Source organism: Crotalus tigris, unplaced genomic scaffold, assembly GCF_016545835.1.
Source record: "Crotalus tigris isolate CLP2741 ecotype Arizona unplaced genomic scaffold, ASM1654583v1 scf7180000018068.1947079, whole genome shotgun sequence".
In the NCBI taxonomy this organism is placed as follows: Eukaryota; Metazoa; Chordata; class Lepidosauria; order Squamata; family Viperidae; genus Crotalus; species Crotalus tigris.
The window spans coordinates 252,674-271,963 of NW_024096805.1; the positions used below are offsets into that span (position 1 = coordinate 252,674).

The 19,290-nt window shown below is 43.2% G+C and overlaps 1 protein-coding gene across 1 annotated transcript in view; it reads left to right on the forward strand.

Annotated features, from left to right (window-relative positions):
• SOX5 (SRY-box transcription factor 5) overlaps nucleotides 1-19,290 on the forward strand; it is a gene marked incomplete at its 5' end in the record, with an annotated part of 275,380 nt that overhangs the window by 150,809 nt on the left and 105,281 nt on the right. Inside the window, one exon of the mRNA XM_039347420.1 lies at nucleotides 17,890-18,036. Within this exon, the coding sequence (XP_039203354.1) occupies nucleotides 17,890-18,036 (147 nt within the window). The remainder of the gene's footprint in view (nucleotides 1-17,889; nucleotides 18,037-19,290) is intronic.

The window sequence follows — 19,290 nt, forward strand, 5'->3', positions numbered from 1 at the left end:
ATTCAGCTAGGGGTAAGGATGGACCAGGTTTTGTTTTTTTTTCTAGAATGTCAACGTGGCGTTCCTGGCAGTTTTGTTTCAATTCATGAGGATGAATGAACAAGGAACTTCTGATTTGGTGTCGTCGGAAATAAAACAGCCTGGGATTTATCGAAGCTGATAAAAAGTTTTGCGTCTCCAGCAAAACGAGAAGCAAAAATACATCTGTCCTCCTCCTTTTATGGATTAGGACTATGGATTATGGGTGAAGTTGAATGGCTATTTCCACATGAAGAAAGAAAAAAGTACTGCATTTTCCGGCGTATAAGACGACTTTCTAAAGCGCGGAAATCGGCGCCAAAGTCGGGGATCGTCTTATACGCCGAGTCGTCTTATATGCCGGAAATTATGGTAGTTTCCAGCGGATAAGACAACTTTCTAGGCATGGAAATCGGCGCCGAAGTTGGGGGTCGTCTTATACGCCGGGTCGCCTTATATGCCAGAAAATACGGTATTGGTTAATCCGTAGATGCTTAACTCCTCTTTGTTGAATTGGTGTACTCGACAGAAGACACTCAGTTATGACTCAATTAGATTTGTCTTGATTTTGAACACACCTTGCCCTGCAAAATTAGGTATGTTGTTCCAGTTTTTCAATTTTATGCTTCTTCTGCCACATTTCCAAATTAACATATGTGTAGTTATTCCCTGGCTGGACTTGGGAAGCAGCTGATCTGTTTTGACACAATAATTATCTCTATTCTAGTGTTTCTCAACCTTGGAAACTTTCAGACAGGTGGAGTTCAATGCCCAAAAAACTCCCAGCATGGCTGGCTGGAGAATTCTGGGAGTTAAAGTCCACCTGTCTTAAAGCTGTCGAGATTGAGAAACAGTGCTTTAATATAATAACTGCAGGTTCCTACTTTTATATTTTCTCCTTCCTGTTCCTCCTTCGGATGGCTAGAGGGAATTGTATCCCTCCTTCCATTTCCATTTTTTCATTAGCTGGAGCCCTGCAAGCTGTGAATCTTGCTTCCCAGGTAATTTGATGATAATACCAGTAGGTTTGAGTCTGTAGTCAATCCACTCTCAAGGCTATTGGAAAATATCATGGGGATTGGACTAGAATAGGGCTTTTCAACCAGTGGTACAGGTATCACCGGTGGTATATTGGCCCCTGGCAGGTGGTACGCGACCATCCTAGAAAAGTGGTAGTGGAGGAGGGGAATGAGCTGAACCGGTGGCAGCATCGCACAAGCCTGAGCGAGAGATGGCTGGAGCTGCAGGGCTGTCAGGGGTCAGCGGAAGCGCCAGGATCAGTGCCGCTTTTCAGTTGATCGGTGCTTTTTCGGGGCTGTCAGGGCTCAGTGGAAGCACCAGGATCAGCGCCAGGCTCCAGCTGGAGCTCAGCGCTGATCCTGGTGCTTCTGCTGAGCTCTGAAGAAGCACCAATCAGCTGGAAAGCAGCACTGATCCTGGCGCTTCTGCTGAGCCCAGAAGAAGCGCCGATCAGCTGGAATGTTGCAGCCTCTGCATTGTCTTGTGATTTACATTCAGATGCTTGGCAACCGATTCATATTTATGACGGTCACAGTGTCCCAGGGTCATGTGAAGTGACCAAAACCTGCTGCAACCACCCAGCAGACAGGGGAGAATAAAAACCAAACACCCCCCACCCCACACCCGCTACTCACAACAATGAAAACCTTGGACAGGAGGGGGGGCAGGCAGGTGTCTTGCTTGGCTGTGACTTGGGAGGCATTTTTTCTCTGCCATTGTAATTTCAAACAGTCACTAAGCAAATTGTTGAAGTTGAGGACTACCTGTACTTTATCACTTTTTTCCTTTTTTTTTTTTGGTCATTAAGTTTTTGACACCTTGCTAGGCGACTGATGGCACTCAGATGTTGCCATATCCTAAAAGTGGTACAATGGGTGAAAAGTTTGAAAAGCCCTGGACTAAAACACCTCCAAGGTCCCTCCCAAGTCTGTTATTCTATGTTCTATGAGAGAAAGGAGGAGAAATAGAGGGTCTGTCACAGTTCCTCAAATTTCCATTGTTACCCTTGTAGAGCTCAGTTACTGCTATCATAGACTCGGTGGCACCTCGGCATATAAATCCATTTTATATTTCCTCTGATAATCCCTCTCTGAACTGATCAATTAAGCCTCTTTCATGCCAAGTTGCATCCTGGGCTAACAGCTGAATCTCAGCAGCATATTCCCACACATATTGCTTACCTTGTCACAGGAACAGATTTCACGGTTGGTAATCACTTGCTTAACAGAATCCTCAAAGGTAGCTCATAGGCATGCTGCAAAGTGTGCATATAGGTCTAAATTTGGACTGTTCTGAATTAGACACGGGGAAGCTGTCCATTTTACAACTCCCTCCATCATTAGACTAATTATAAATCTATGTGCCGTTTGGTTGCTGGAAGATACCTGAGTCTGAAGGAAGTGCATAATTTATACGGAGTGAAGAAAGCGGTATGTTTGCTTGGATTCCTATCAGACATGAAAGATCAGGTCTGCTTGTGACTACGTAGAGATTCTAGGCCGCTTCCTCTTTTGACTCCACTTCCACTCCTACAATTCTTATCATATTTGTTAGGCAAAGAGGCAGGATTATGGCTCTGTGAGTGTTTCAACAATAGCTGAAGGATTTAGACAAGAACTGGTATGGGAACAACCAGGGGTCTGGTACAGAATGTCCCACTCACTGAAGCAACCATTTTATCATCTGAATTAACTGATTCATCAAAATATTGCTCTTAATATTGGATGAAAGGATTGGCAACAATCAAGAGTTAGCAGGGTTACAAGAGTAGTTTCAGCAATACTTGGTCTCGAGATGAATGTTCTTCTTTGATGTGATAGAAATTGGCCAATTTAGCTGTCAGGCTTTGTACCTGAACTCAGCTATAAATCTTGGCTTATTCAGAAATTGGTTTATTTAGCCGAAAGATCTCATTCAGGTTTTGACAGGTTTAGTCTGTTTTTCATATGAAAATGAAGAACTATACACTCAATATATCCAGTGCAGCTACATGCAATCTTTATACAGGTCTGTGCTTCATGTTTTAACCTTAAGGCTTTATCCAGGGTTTAAATTTCTGGGTTAATCAGGATCTTGGAGATCTTCTAGTCCAACCCCCCCCCCAAGCATGAAATCCTATGCCATTTCACATAGATGGCTGTCTAGTCTTTTCTTAAAAACCTTCAGTGACGAAGCACCCATAACCTCTGAAGGCAAGCTGTTCCACTGGTTAATTATGCTCACTGTCAGGAAATTTCTCCTTAATTGCAGGTTGTTCTCTCCTTGGTTAGTTTCCATCCATTGTTTCTTGTCTTGCCTTCTGATGCTTTGGAAAATATGTTGACCCCCACTTCTTTGTGGCAGCCCCTCAAATACTGGAATACTGCTATCATGTGTCCCCCCCCCCAGTCCTTCTTTTCTCTAGGCTAGCCATACACAATTCCTGCAACTGTTCTTCATATGTTTTTGTCTCCAGTCCCTTAATCATCTAGGTCCGTAGTGGCGAAGCTATGGCATGTGTGCCACAGGTGGCATGCAGAGCTCTCTCTGTGGGCACGCGCGACGTCGCCCCAGTCCTAGGCCTTCAGCTGGGTTTTATAAAACCTTTTCGCTTTAGGCCTCCACCGCCGTGTGCAAAAAAAAAAAAAAAGGTTCAATCAATCAGTCAATTTCAACTTCTCGTGGGAAAAAAAATCTTGCAAAGTTGGAATTGATTGATTGAACTTTTTAGTCCCACCCAGTCTGCCGTTACCACCGCAGCCACGCCCACTCAGTTGGCCACGCCCACCAAATTGGCCACACACACCCCGGCACCTGACGATACATAAATGGTTTTGGGGTTGCAGTTTGGGCACTCGGTCTCTAAAAGGTTCGCCATCACTGATCTAGATTGCTCTTCTCTGAACTTTTTCCAATGTCTCCACATCTTTTTTCTAATGTGGTGACCAAAACTGGATGCAGTATTCCAGATGCGGCCTTACTAAGAATTTATAAAGCAGTACTAATACTTCACATGATTTTGATTCTATGCCTCTGTTTATGCAACCAAGGATTGTATTAGCTCAGTGGTTCTCAACCTTTTTAATGCTGCGACCCCCAACCGGTCGTAAGTTGAGGACTACTCAACCAGTCATAAGTCGAGGACTACTCAACTGGCGCAGCACCATTTACAGAATGGGACTTTTGGCAGGCTCAGCAGGGCAGAGACAGCCTGGACAATTTCTATTGGCTTTTGAAAGCCAATAGAATTAGACTCTATTCAAGAGAGTCTATTCTATTGGCTTTCAAAAGCCAATAGAATAAAAGGGAGTAGCATAGCTAAGGAAAAGGGGAAAAAAATGGCGGACTGCGTTGTTTGGCGACCCCCGTGAAATGGTCGTTTGACCCCAAATGGGGTCCCGACCCACAGGTTGAGAACCACTGTATTAGCTTTTGGGACTGCTCCCACACACTGCTGTTTCATGTTTAAGTGATCATCCACTAAGACTCCGAGATCCCCCTTATAGTTACTGTTTTTGAGCCAAGTTTCGCCTAATCTGAACTTGTACCGTTGCTTTTTTCTGCCTAGGTTTAAAACCTTGCTTTTCTCCACAATTGAATTTCATATTGTTGGATAGGGCCCGTTGTTCAAGTCTGTCAAGATCTTTTTGCATCCTGAGTTTGTCTTCTGGAGTGTTGGCTATTCCTGCCAGTGTTTTCCTCTTCACTTCACAAGTCAGCAGAATCCTAGTCATTATCTTGATGGCCTTGGAAAGCATGCAATCTATGCTGACATGAAAAGTCCTCTCTAGTCTTGCCTGCATTATTCCTTACCTCCGAGTCTAGACTTTTGAATATCAGGGGTGGTAGGAAGAATAAAGGCATTTGAATGCTCAAGGGAGAACCACTATCTCTTTCATTTCTGGTATCTAATTCCTGATATATAACAAAATGTTATATATCAGTTGCAATGTATGACTGTGAAAGTTGGACCGTAAGAAAGGCTGAGCGCCAAAGAATTGAGGCCTTTGAACTATGGTGCTGGAGAAGACTCCTGCGAGTCCCCTGGACTGCAAGGTGATCAAATTGGTCAGTCCTAGAGGAGATCAACCCTGACTGCTCTTTAGAAGGCCAGATCCTGAAGTTGAAACTCAAGTACTTTGGCCACCTAATAAGAAGGAAGGACTCACTGGAGAAGAGCCTGATGCTGGGAAAGATTGAGGGCAATAAAAGAAAGGGACGACAGAGAATGAGGTGGCTGGATGGAGTCACTGAAGCCGTAGGCGTGAGCTTAAATGGTCTCCAGAAGATGGTAGAGGACAGGAAGGCCTGGAGGAACATTGTCCATAGGGTCGCGATGGGTCGGACACGACTTCGCAACTAACAACAGCAAAACAAAATGTTCTGTAGTATAGAGACCAGACCAAACTGTATGAATATAGACACCAAGAGCTATTATCCTTATTATAGCCAAGAAAAATCACATGGGCCTGCATCTGCTACAAACTAAGTTCAACTCAAGACAAGCTTTTGTCTTTGTCCTTTATGTGAATCTAGAACACATCAAGGCCAAACTCTGGCATTTTTGGAGCAGCTACTAAGGATTAACCATGTTATAGAATCTGCTTTATTTAATTGTCAGGTAGAGGGTAATTTCTTCCACTGTGTTAAAGTGGTTTAGCTCTTAGGGGAAGTTAGAAAGAGGTAGGGCCCAGCTCTGTGCTAGTAAAATAATAATAATAATAACAACAACAACAACAATAATAAAGTTGGAAGGGACTTTGGAGGTGATCTAGTCCAACCCCCTGCTGAGGCAGGAAACCCTGCCATTTCATTGGTTGTCCAGTCTCTTCTTAAAAACTTTCAGTGTTGGAGCATTCACCGCTTCTGGAGGCAGGTTCTTCCACTGCTTAATTGTTCTAACTGTCAGGAAATTTCTCCTTAGTTCCAGGTTGCTTCTCTCCTGGATTAGTTTCCATCCGTTGCTTTTTGTCCTGCCTTCAGGCGCTTTGGAGAATAGCTTGACTCCCTCTTCTTTGGGGCAGCCCCTGAGATATTGGAACACTGTTATCATATCCCCCCTCCTCCTTCTCTTCATTAAACTAGACATACCCAATTCCAGCAACCATTCCTTATATGTTTTAGCCTTCAGTCTGCTAATCATTTTCATTGCTAGCTCCTGGTAAGTTTACGCTTGTTGTGCTTGTTGAAAGCCGAAGGATTTGGACCTGCTAAGACCTCACCAGAAAGACTCTCTTTTCTCTTGTTCCAAATGTCACTGCTTTATAATTTTGATGCATCTTCCTATAATCGGTTTTATGCAAAACAGCTGCTTCTTGTTCAGGGTTTCTTCCCCTTCCATTCTCTGAATGATCCATGTTTGTCAGTTCCTGCCCATTCTGAGCACTTTGTACGGGAAACGTAGGAACGCGGCTTCAGGCCACCCAACAAGGCTTTTGCAAAGAGGATGGAAGATATCTTTGTTCTTCCCAGGCATTTGCACTGCTTACATTGGATAGCACGTTCATATGGAACATATCAGCCGGCAGTGTTTGCCCGGATGACCCTATCAAATTTCCTTTCTGGCTTGCTTTCAAGCCTTTTCACTTCATTTCAATTACTGTCACATGGCGTGAACATTGTTATGTACAAATATGTGACTTATTTGGGCAGGCTTCCAGCTAGCTATTCTTAATTTGCAAAGGGAGAGGCAATCTGGCCTGATAACTTCACAGCTATGCATTATTGCTACAGAAGCTAGCAATTTTTTTTTAAATCAGCTGATGATAGGAAGTACCAAATAATAAGTTCCTGCATATGAACAATGTTGGAAAAACAAGATTTGGACTTTGGCTTTATAGTCAGCAGTTGTTAGGCCCAAGGAACCAAGAAGGACACGAGATACTTCACAGTGGTTTCTTTGTTGCTGCTTGCCTATAGACAGAAATCTTGCCAGATTAAAGCAGCTATCTACAGGTAGTAATGTGGTTGTAAGTTGAGGACTACCTGTATGGCATCACAGCTGAACTTCTAGGTGTGGCCAAGCAACTAAGCCAGGGCCATTTCATAACCTTTTGAAAAGTTTAGCTGACTATTGCAGTTTCAAATAAGGTAAGGATTATAGATGTTGGCTTAGGTTTGACAAAAATTTCCTTAAGACCTGAAGATTAGTGTCCTAATAATAGTTTTGCAGATATTAATGTGTAAGGTATGGTATTTAAGAAAGGTTCAGCATTAAAATTGTCTGTCAACCTAACCTATTATACAGAATTATCAGGAGGGTAAAATGGAATAACCATTGTCAAGAACTCCTTAGATAGATGTGGGAGGAATAAGGCAAATAGATAAACAAGCAGTGTAATCTTACTCTGAGTTTAATGGCAGTTAGCCCCTGGGTTACTATTTATAAGATTGCATTATATAAATAAGTGTGAGGTCCATGAATAATAATCCCTCTTTTAGACACGACAAGTACTTCATAAACTGCAGAGTTGTATCTAATTAGGAAAAAAAAACGGAATGGGAATGATATGAAATATTGTATATTGGAAGAAAAAAAATACTGTGTTCTCCATCTCAGTTGGATTTCTTGAAAATCAACAGAAAGGCAATGGCCTGCATGTTTTTAAAGATTTCTTAGGTTTATCATATCCGTATTAATCTATCACGTGTATTTCTTCCAAGGTTTAGAATATATTGGGCAATCTGTAGATTTGCACTAAAGCAGGGGTGTCAACCTCAATTTCATTGAGGTCTGCATCAGCATTGCGGTTGCCCTCGGGGCCAGGTGGGTGTGGCCAGGGTGGGTGTGGCCTATTGGATGGGCATGGATTGAGTGGGTGTGGCCTACTGGTGGGTGTGGCCAACTCTACATCGTTCATGTCAAGGGTGCCTGTGGAGGCCTGGGCAGAAGTGGGACAGATCTGAGGGTCTCTGGCAGAAGGGGATGGGACCAGGGCAAGCGCCAAGGCATGGTCCACTGGAGGACCCTCACTGTTCCTCTCAGGCCATGCGGGGGGGGGGAGGCTTATGGAGCTAAGACTGAATGTGTTTCAGCATAGATGGCCACCACAAAATTGTACACTGGCTCCCGGCCAGCCTGGGCCAGGACCTAGGCAGAGGGGTGCTGTTCCCTCACTGTTTCCAGGATGGCTTTGCGGGCCACATGAAATGACTTCGCGGGCCGCATCTAGCCCCCCGGCCTTGTATTTGACATGTCTGCACTAAAGTCTCTATAGAAAATGTATGAGGCATTAAATGAAAAAGACTCAGGATTGTTCCGTCTGTCTGTATTGCACAATCCTGCATCTTAATTCTCTGTTATGATTATAAATAATTGCTGAAAAATGAGTCTCAGCAAGATCTAGACGGAACCCATGGCCCTCTAAATATACCTCCCAGCATTGCGGTCAAAAGCGGGGAATGATGGTATAGTTCAATAGGATCAGCAAGTCACAAGATCTTCTTCCTGCCCTGGTAGACCATGAGGCTACCTTCACCCAGGTACAGCATCCCTTGAAAACATTTGTTATTGTTAGTTGCGAAGTCGTGTCCGACCCATCGCGACCCCATGGACAATGTTCCTCCAGGCCTTCCTGTCCTCTACCATCTTCTGGAGTCCCTTGAAGCTCACACCTACTGCTTCAGGGACTCTATCCAGCCACCTCCTTCTCTGTCGTCCCCTTCTTCTATTGCCCTCAATCTTTCCCTGCATTAGGCTCTTCTTCAGTGAGTCCTTCCTTCTCATTAGTTGGCCAAAGTATTTGAGTTTCAACTTCAGGATCTGGCCTTCTAAAGAGCAGTCAGGGTTGATCTCCTCTAGGACTGACCGGTTTGATTGCCTTGCAGTCCAGGGGACTCGCAGGAGGCTTCTCCAGCACCATAGAGCTCCCATTCAGGACAAGGTTCCTGATGTATGCATTAATGTTGTGTTGCTTATTTGAGCAAGGCAGATGTGAGTAGCATAGAATTTGATATTAGAATTAAGAAACAGATAGATAGATCAGCCAAACTGCACCTAGTTTCCTCCAGACCTGCTGCAATTCTGCTTAGAAGAGATGAGTTCTAGCAGATGTAGAAGGAACTAAGTTGGTTAGCTATGACATATGAAGAATGCATTAGAAGTGCTACAGAGATGACTAACCCTCTTAATACAGCCAAATCTTCCACAGGTAAGCACAAAGTGAAAACCACTGTTCCAAAAAGCAACTGGACTTCCTTTGTTTTTCCTTCGTCCTGACATCAGAAGTGAAGAAGCTTCTTAGATGAGAAGCGAAACGTCTTCAAGGAAAAACAGTGATCTTTTGAAAAAGCTCCTTTGGGACAACCGGATGACTGAGGGTCTGCATAGACACAGCTGTGAAAGTCATTCAGTTTTAACAGCCTGCCCCACCACATTATGGAATAATCAAGTGGTTCCCCCCCCCCTTTCTGAGTATTTTTTTCTCCCTTCGCAGTCTTATGAAACAAATGCACAAATTAAATTGGCTTCAGATCCATTTATTTAAACACTCCACCATTATGAAAGACACTCAAGACATGGTGAATGCACACTTCTGGGCAAATGGCAAAATACAGATTGTATTTCATTACACTCCTTTGCCATAGAGTCTGTTGGCAGCTTCCCTAGAGCATAAAATTAATCCAAATTTTGGAGCTCTCTGTGATAGACCTTTGAGTAGACGCAGTCCTTTGTTTGATTGCTTGAGGATGCCATAACTTTTCATTCTCTAAAAAATGTTGTCAGTTAACCATCTTGATGCACAGCGTGCGGTCATTCCAGTGTCCTTTTTCCTGGTCTTGAGCCAGACGTTGTCCTGCCCTGGAACGATTAAATTTGAACAGACAGATTCAATAATGTCAAAGTTCAATTTTGTCTAAAAATATTAACATGCTGTGCCCCATCCTGCATATTGCACATTTCACTCTCTCTTACAAACCATGGCAGGTCTATAAGAAGAAGCTCACTCACTAGACAAGAAAGCAGCAAAGCCCAGACAATTCTAGTCTAGGACTGCTGTGCTGAAGGGCAGCCTTGGGTCCCAGCCATTGGGTGGTGGTCAACTATGTAGAAATAAATAAATAAATAAATACATAAACAAATGGCAGCTTGCCTTGGGCTGTGACCTTCTGGATCAGTTGCCAACTCTGTGATTGAGTGGAAGCTAGAAACATGGTTTGGGGGCTCTTAAATATTTGAAATAAACACTGCGGAATTCCTTTTTGTTTCTTTTTTTGTCCTCTTTTCTGTCTCCTTTCTTCCCTCTCTCACTCCCTCTCTTTCCCTTACTCCCTTTGTTCCTTCCCTCTCTCCTTCCTATTCCTCCCTCCCTCCCTTCCTTCCTTTATTTCCTCCCTCCCTCCCTCCCTCCCTTCCTTCCTTCCTATTCTTTCTTTCTTTCCTTTCTTTCCTTTCTTCCTATTCCTTCCTTCCTATTCCTTCCTTTCTTCCTATTCCTTCCTTCCTATTCTTTCCTTCCTTCCTTCCTTCCTCCCTCCCTCCCTTCCTTCCTTCCTTCCTTCCTTCCTTCCTTCCCTCCCTCCCTCTCCCCTTCCTTTCTTCCTATTCCTCCCTCCCTCCCCCTTCCTTTCTTCCTATTCCCCCCTCCCTCCCTTCCTTCCTATTCCTTCTTTCCTTCCTTCCTTCCTTCCTTCCCTCCTTCCCTCCCTCTCCCCTTCCTTTCTTCCTATTCCTCCCTCCCTCCCCCTTCCTTTCTTCCTATTCCCCCCTCCCTCCCTCCCTCCCTTCCTTCCTATTCCTTCTTTCCTTCCTTCCTTCCTTCCTTCCTTCCTTCCTTCCTTCCTTCCTTCCTTCCTTCCTTCCTTCCTCAACCCAAACATACAGGTAGCTCTAGACTTACAGCCATTCATTTAGTGAACATTTGAAGTTACAAAGACACTAACAAGTGATTTACGACCTAAACCGTCCTAGCATCCCCACAGTTAAGTGATCAAAATTTGGACATTTGGCGAAAGGCATGTAGTGCAACAGTTGCAGCACCCCAGATTCGTGTGATTGCCATTTTGTGACAGCAAAGTCACTGGGGGAAGCCAGATTCACTCACTGACCACATGATTCACTTACCGATCACCTGATTCACTTACCTAGTGATTTGCTTAACAGCCATAGCAGGAGAGGTCATTAAAAACAGGTGTGACTCATTTTGCAACCACCTGATTTAGCAACAGAAATTCGGATCCCAACAAAGTCAAGGACTACCTGTAATGCGATTGGACAGTTGGTGCTTTGGAGTTTAGGCTCGGAGTTCAAATGTCGACACTGCAAAAGTCAAAGAGTGATAAATGGCTAATGGGGGGGGAGGGCTCTTTTGAAGCATTGGTTGGGAATTTAATCTCAGCGGAGAGCATTCTAAAGCAGTGTTTCTCAACCTTGACAATTTTAAGGCATGTGGACTTCAACTCCCAGAATTCCACAGCCAGCATTGCTGGCTGTGGAATTCTGGGAGTTGAAGTCCACATGCCTTAAAATTGTCAAGGTTGAGAAACCCTGTTCTAAAGTCTTCCAGGATTCAGTTTATAGAACAGCCAAGCAAATGCCTGTGGAAAGATGATGGGCAAGAGACAAATGAAAAGTCCTCCACCTACTGCTTACTACACATTGATATTCATGGGCCTGTTTCTTTCTCAACCTGGAGGAAATATGCAACCAGCATGACTATTGGCCATTGATAGCCTGTCCTTCTCTAATTTTGTCTGATCTTCTTTTAAAACCGTTTGGGTTCCAGCTTCCACTATATCTACTGGTCGTTAATTTCATAGTGTAAATAAACATAGTCTAACTTCACTGTTTTATTATCTTTTCTCCCAACTGTTTGCTTCAGGTGCCCTTTTCTCTATCCTTCCCTTCCCCCTGCCTTCCCTCCAGTTATCTTCTTCTTGCGCCATATCCATTATCAGACGTTTTATTTTATTTATTTTATTTTTAAAATTTATAAGCCGCCCCACTCCCGAAGGACTCTGGGCGGCTAACAATAAAAAACACATAAAACATAACAGAACAACAGTACAAAGACAATCATCCAGGGGTCAGGTTTTATAAACCCCAGGCCTGCCGGGGAAAAGCCAGGTCTTAAGTAGCTTACGGAAGACCAACAGGGTGGGAGCGGTCCTAATCTCCGGGGGGAGCTGGTTCCAAAGCGTGGGTGCCATCACAGAGAAGGCCCTCCTCCGCGGCCCCGCCAAATGGCATTGCTTGGCCAATGGGGCCTGAAGGAGGCCCAGCCTGTGGGATCTAACCAGACGTAGGGAACTATGAGGTAGTAGGCGGTCTCGCAAATAGCCTGGCCCTGAGCCATATAGGGCTTTAAAGGTAATGACCAACACCTTGAATTGGACCCGGAGACCAATAGGCAACCAGTGCAGCTCACGGAGGATAGGTGTAACGTGGGTGTATCGAGGAGCACCCACTATCACTCGCGCGGCTGCATTCTGGACCAACTGTAGTCTCCGAATACTTTTCAAGGGTAGCCCCATGTAGAGCGCGTTGCAGTAGTCCAAACGTTGGCAATCATGTTGGTGATCCTGTTTTTATCAGCAGCCCCACGAAAAAGTGCTGCTGAGTTTTGTCCAAACCGGTCCCTTAGATTTTGAAGCCACGATGTTGTTCTTCTGCCTGGACCTCGTTTGCCTTCAATCTTTCCCTAGAGGATTAAATGGAATATGCCGTATTTTTCTGGGTGTCACATCACATGTCCAAAATATTCTAATTTTCGTTTTTTAATTGTTTTGATGATTTCCCTGGGCTTTCCCAGGCGGCTTATCACCTCCTCATTTCTGATCTTGTCAACCCAGCTTCTACGTAACAGCCGCCTGTAAATCCACGTTTCAAATGCTTCTAGTCTCTTCAGGTGGCCTTCTGTTAGAGACCAACTCTCTACTCCACAGAGCAGGATAGAAAAAATATAGCATCTGACAAGCCTGATTTTCAGTCTTAGGCTTCTGTCGTGACTGCAGAAGACCTTTTTCATTTTCATGGCTGGCTCAGGAATTCTGGGAGTTGAAGTCCACGAGTCATAAAAGAGCTGAGGTTGCAGGATAAATGGAGCCATAATCATTCAGAGTCAGGGCCACACACTCCACATTCAGTCTTCTTATGTTTTTGATAGCCACTGTAAAAGCTAAACGTTTATTTTTGTCGTTGTTGTTGCTTTGCATCTTCCTTAATCACCTTGGAATGCTGTTGCAAACTCCTTGGAAATGGTATGCTTTGTTTAGCATTCCACAGTTGGATGCTCTTCAACCTTCGTTGACCGTTTACACTAGCCGTCCAACATTAACAGAAGATCACTCAGGAACAGTGCAGAATTTTAATATTGGGCACCGTGTTGATGCATGTTTGTCCTTGCTCTCTTTATTATCGCGTGTAACCCGGTATTACTTAGCATTACAATAGGTAGTATCTTCAGCAGAGGTGCCTGATTTTGTTGACCTTTTTTCTCCTTGAAATAATGGCCTAATGCACAGTGTTGGCATATATTTCATTTTTGTATGCACACGCTGCCACGCAATGTTTACCTTCTCCTTTACCTTGGCCTACACTTCCCCCAAGTAGCAGCAACTTGACAAAGTACTGTTGCTATGTATTTCTCCAGCAGGCAAGAAGATGCATCTTAAGAAAGTGCGTGGACCTAGCTTGAAGCAGTTGCTCGCAACGTCCTCCTGAATAATCTACCCCTGTAAATTTTATGTATCGTGAGCATTGTTCTGCCTCGCTGTAAATGAGCCATGATATAAGATGCTGGTTTGGTTGCTGTTGGGTTTTTTTAATTAATTAATATTTTTAATCACTTTAGGATTCATTCACACACTCTCCTTTCTTTCTGATTCCATGTGCTGCTAAAAATGCAACTCGCAGATCATGCAGGGGTGCTTCCTTACTTTAGAACAGCACCTCGTTTATTTGCAGAATGCTTCAGGTTGGCTTCTTCACATCTCCTACTAGTGCTGGGCACAGAGACTCTTCAGTAATTTTTTAAGTCCAGTTCAGTTTGATCTAAGAACATTTATTTTTGAGATTTCCTTTGGAAGAGAAGAAGGGGCATGTTTTTTTTTCTTTCTTTCTTTCTTTCTTTCTTTCTTTCTTTCTTTCTTTCTTTCTTTCTTTCTTCCTTCCTTCCTTCCTTCCTTCCTTCCTTCCTTCCTCTCTCTTTTTTCTTTCTTTCTATCTTTCTTTCTTCCTTCCTTCCTTTCTCTCTCTTTTTTTCTCCCCTCCCTCCCTCCCTCCCTCTCTCTCTCTCTCTCTCTCTCTCTCTCTCTCTCTCTCTCTCTCTCTCTCTTTCTGAATTTGTTTTGATATTTCTTTCACGAATCAAATGTTCTATGGAGACGGTGTGGTGTTTGTGCACTTACTTACAGGCAGTCCTTGACTTATGACCATCATTGAGCCTGAAATTTCGGTCGTCATAAGTCATAGCGTTTATTAAGCAGATTACCATGTGACCCTGCCTGATTTTACAATCTTTTTTTGCAGCTGTTACTCTCTCTCTCTCAGCCAAACTCACCTTACAGCAGGGGTCTTCAAACTTGGCCCTTTTATGACTTGTGGACTTCAACTCCCAGAATTCCTCAGCCAGCATGCCTGGCTGAGGAATTCTGGGAGATGAAGTCCACAAGTCATAAAAGGGCCAAGTTTGAAGACCCCTGGACTTGTGGACTTCAACTCCCAGAATTCCTCAGCCAGCATGCCTGGCTGAGGAATTCTGGGAGATGAAGTCCACAAGTCATAAAAGGGCCAAGTTTGAAGACCCCTGGACTTGTGGACTTCAACTCCCAGAATTCCTCAGCCAGCATGCCTGGCTGAGGAATTCTGGGAGATGAAGTCCACAAGTCATAAAAGGGCCAAGTTTGAAGATCCCTGGACTTGTGGACTTCAACTCCCAGAATTCCTCAGCCAGCATGCCTGGTTGAGGAATTCTGGGAGTTGAAGTCCACAAGTCATAAAAGGGCCACGTTTGAAGACCCCTGCCTTACAGGGTGATTGTCATGGGGGAAATAAAAGGAGGAAGCATTATGTATGTTGGCTGCATTGAGCTACTTATAACAAGAGCCAGATGAAAATCTAATAAATAAATGAGAAGACAGAAGTTTTGTCGGTGATTGGACGGTCTGTTTCAAGAGGTTTCATAACTTTTCTCTGAATGAAGTTGCATTCCAGTTGCAGGGTGTGCAACTTTCAGTGAGCTAAACACCATCCCAAGTTTTACAGGGCATGATGTGAGAATATAATGGAATAGCAGAGTTGGAAGGATCCTTTGAGATCTTTTTGTCCAATCCCCTGCTCAGGCAGGAAACCCTGTAACATTTCAGACAAAAAGAGAAGGAGTGGCGGAACCTGGAGTCAGAGTTAAAAGAGGGACCAGCCTAGAATCCCTACGTGGCTATAAACGAAGTCCAATCCCCCTTGAATTCCATTGAACCTGTTATCTAACTGTAAGCAGGAGCTGTCCCTAGTTGAGAAGATTCTTATGCATAGACTTTTTATCAATAAATTAATTTAATTGGACCTTCATGTGTGAACCTGGTCTTTTGCATCTGACACATAGTGGGTCATCCTACAAAATAAGATTAGCCATATTAAAAAGATTTCCAAGTGAGTGGAAGCTGAACTAAATATTGATGTTGCTTTAAGTATTTAATCATTAAGCTTTAGCACATTTTAGCACCTGGCTATAATTTCTGTCCCCTCTCATCTCAACCAAGTTTCAGTTTTAAAATATGTGAGCAAAACCTCCCCCCAAGTTTTTATGCATGTGGCTGCCATTTGCAGAGAGTTGTACTTCCAAATCAGCATGCAGAAGACCGCTGCTTGCAAGAGTTACGATTTTGCAAATGGAAGGGCTTAAAACATCAAAATGTCTCCGCAAATTATGATTTTACATTAACTAACAAGGTAGCTTTGGAAAAGTAATTGATCTTACAAAGAAAATGGAATGAAATTAAGAATACCGAGTGACTCCCAGTGGGACTATTGGATGCCTACTCTAGAATTAGTAGGAAAAGTCCAACTATATAGCATGTTTGGCTTAACCAATTTTCAAGCACGGTAATCCTTAACATATACCGCAGTTGAGTCCCAAATGTCCTTTAAGCGAGACATTTGTTAAGTGAATTTTGTCCCATTTTACGACCTTTCTTGCCACAGTTATTAAGTGAATCACTGCAGTTAAGTTAGTAACATAGTTGTTAAGTGAATCTGCCCTCCCTTTAGTGGATCTCCTTCATATTCCCAGGGCACTGGATGGCTGTGCAACATAGGCTCTTTTCAATAGTAGGATATTGACTATGGAATTTGTGGGGTCTTTGGTTCCCTCTGAGTTTGGTGGTTTTCTTGCAGACACTTCATTAGCAAACTAGGTAACACTATCAGTGCTGGTAAGGGAGTAGGGAGAGCAAACCCCATTCCGTTACTAGCACTGATGATGTTACCAAGTTTGGTATTGAAATGTCTGCAAGAAAACCAAGCTCAGAGAACACAAAGGATCCCACAGTTCACCCCGAGGTACAAATATTCTCTTCTCTCAGTACCGTGGAATTTCTCCAGAAAAATTTAATGTACTGTTTTCTCGATGGCTTTTAGATGCCAACTTAATAAAGAATTCTCTAGAACAGGGTTAGCAAACTGCCAGCCCACGGGCTGGTTTCATCATACCGGAACCGCGCCCACCCCATTGCCGGCAATGGCGAAAAAGCTCCGATACGTCGCACAACGTCACGTTACGTTACGAGTTTGACATGTCTGCTCTAGAAGGTCTGTTGAGCCTCACCAGTTACACTATAATCTGAATATTGCAGCTGCTCTTCTATAATTCCCCCAAAAGGCAAAAACCAAGATTTCAGTTAGTGCTGAATGTAGTTTCTTTTTCGGTTTTTCTTGGGTGTTGCTTCTTCACATTGTCGTTTGTTTGTTTGTTTGTCTCAGCTGTTGTTTTTGTTGTGCTTTTCTGTGACTGTCAACTGCCTTATGGTTCCATATGGATAAAAAGGAGGGATATCGGTATCTGAAATGCCTAAATAAACATCAGCAAATAAAGATTTTTTTCACCCCTTCCCAGCAAGCTTCCCTTCAGTTTTCTTCTTCCTCTGTACAGCTAATTATAATAAAAAAAATTGCACCTTGTGATCTGAAATCCCAACACTTGTAAGATGTTGCAACTTCCATCATCAGCTCAGATCTGTATCTGTCTAGTAAAGAGGTGGGGAAACATGGCCCCTTCATGACTTGTGGACTTCAGCTCCCAGAATGCCTGAGCCAGCCAGATCTGTATCTGTCTAGTACAGAGGTGGGGAAACACGGCCCCTTCCTGACTTGTGGACTTCAACTCCCAGAATTCCTGAGCCAGCATGGTTGGCTCAGGAATTATGGGAGTTGAAGTCCACAAGTCATGAAGGGGCCATAGTTCCATTCCTGATCTAGTAGTATAGAGGTAGCCCTCAACGTACAACCACTGTTGGGACTGGAACTTTGATTGCTAAGCAATGTGGTCGCTAAGTAAGTCGTGCCCTATTTTACTGCCATTTTGGCCACAGTCATTTAGTGAATCTTGTTTCCCTCATTGACTTTGCCTATTGAAGGCCTCCTGGGAAGTTTGCAAATGGCGTTCGCATGACCCTGGGATGCTCCAGTGTTGTAAATACATGCCAGTTTCCAACAACCTGGATTTTTATCATGTGGCCACACGATTGCTGTGACGGTCGTAAGTGCAGGGACCGGTCAGAAGTCCCTTTTTCCAGGGCTGTCATGGCTTTGAACAGTCGTTAAATGAATGGTTGTAAGTTGAGGACTATCTATGTTTTAAAAGGGGGGGTTGGTTCAGAAGAGGATGTCTGAGCTGGGATAGCTTCTGTATCTGATCAGCTTCTGTTGTTGTCTTGCAGCAATTATATGCTGCGCAACTTGCAGCCATGCAAGTATCTCCTGGTGGAAAGATATCCGGCATCTCCCAAAGCAACATTGGTGCAGCAGTATCGCCGACTAATATTCACACTGACAAGATCGCAATCAGCCCACCACCCAAAACCAAGGTAATGCTTTAAGATTCACCTGCCTGGCTTTGTCGTAAAGTACCTGTTGCATATGAATGGGATTTTTCCATGCTATAAATGAAAATAAATCAGGTCATGTGTCTTATAAGGTTTTATAAGACTTATGTCTTAGTCTTATGTCTAAGGAGACTTACCCATGTAGTATGGCTGTATTACTATTATCCTTCTCATCTTTTCTACTACCTTCTCCTATTGGTATCTTATGATTATATTACCTTGTTGTTTGTATGTACACTGAGAGCTTATGCACCAGAGAAAAATTCCTTGTGTGTCCAATCACACTTTGCCAATAAAGCATTCTATTCTATTCTGTTCTATTCTATTCTATTCTATTCTATTCTATTCTATTCTATTCTATTCTATTCTATTCTATTCTATTCTATTCCATTCCATTCTATTCCATTCCATATTTTCTATTCTATTCTATTCTATTCTATTCCATTCCATTCCATTCCATTCCATTCCATTCCATTCCATTCCATTCCATTCCATTCCATTCTATTCTATTCTATTCTATTCTATTCTATTCTATTCCATTCCATATTTTCTATTCTATTCTATTCTATTCTATTCTATTCTATTCTATTCTATTCTATTCCATATTTTCTCTTCTCTTCTCTTCTAATTCAGGAAGAATGGAAAGGTTATAGCTATTTGAATACCGGTTGTCAGACCTGCCACAGCTTAAACTCCTAAATATAAATGATCCTTAGCTCCATTTGTTGAGAAAGTATAATTTTATTAGAAGTCTAGTGTATTGCAGTAATGCAAAGCCAGAACTGAGAATCGCACGCCAAAATCCCTAAGGTCAACTCCCCCCCCCCGCTTTGCTACTTCCCACTACCTACCCCCAAGCAACCAATGGGGTTCAGGCAATGTTTTCATAATGGACAGTCTAGGCATAGTTTGGTATGCAGCTCATGTTCCAGATGACCCTGAAGCAGCTTCTTGAGGAGATACAGTACATACTTTCATTTTCCCCTAAGCCTTCCCTATTACATTTCCCCCCCACCCACCCCAGAGTTCATGGCAGTCTGTCACTGAATACTATGAAACATAGGCAGGCATGAGGTGGCAGCTGACACCAATAGAATAGCAGTTATTAGAAATGACTAAAACACCTATTGCAACTTCTATTTGCACAAAAATATGGATTTTGCATTGTATGGATTCCCTACATCATGCAGTTGAAGCAGGGCTTATAAACTCACTTATTCAGCATCTGCTTTAGTC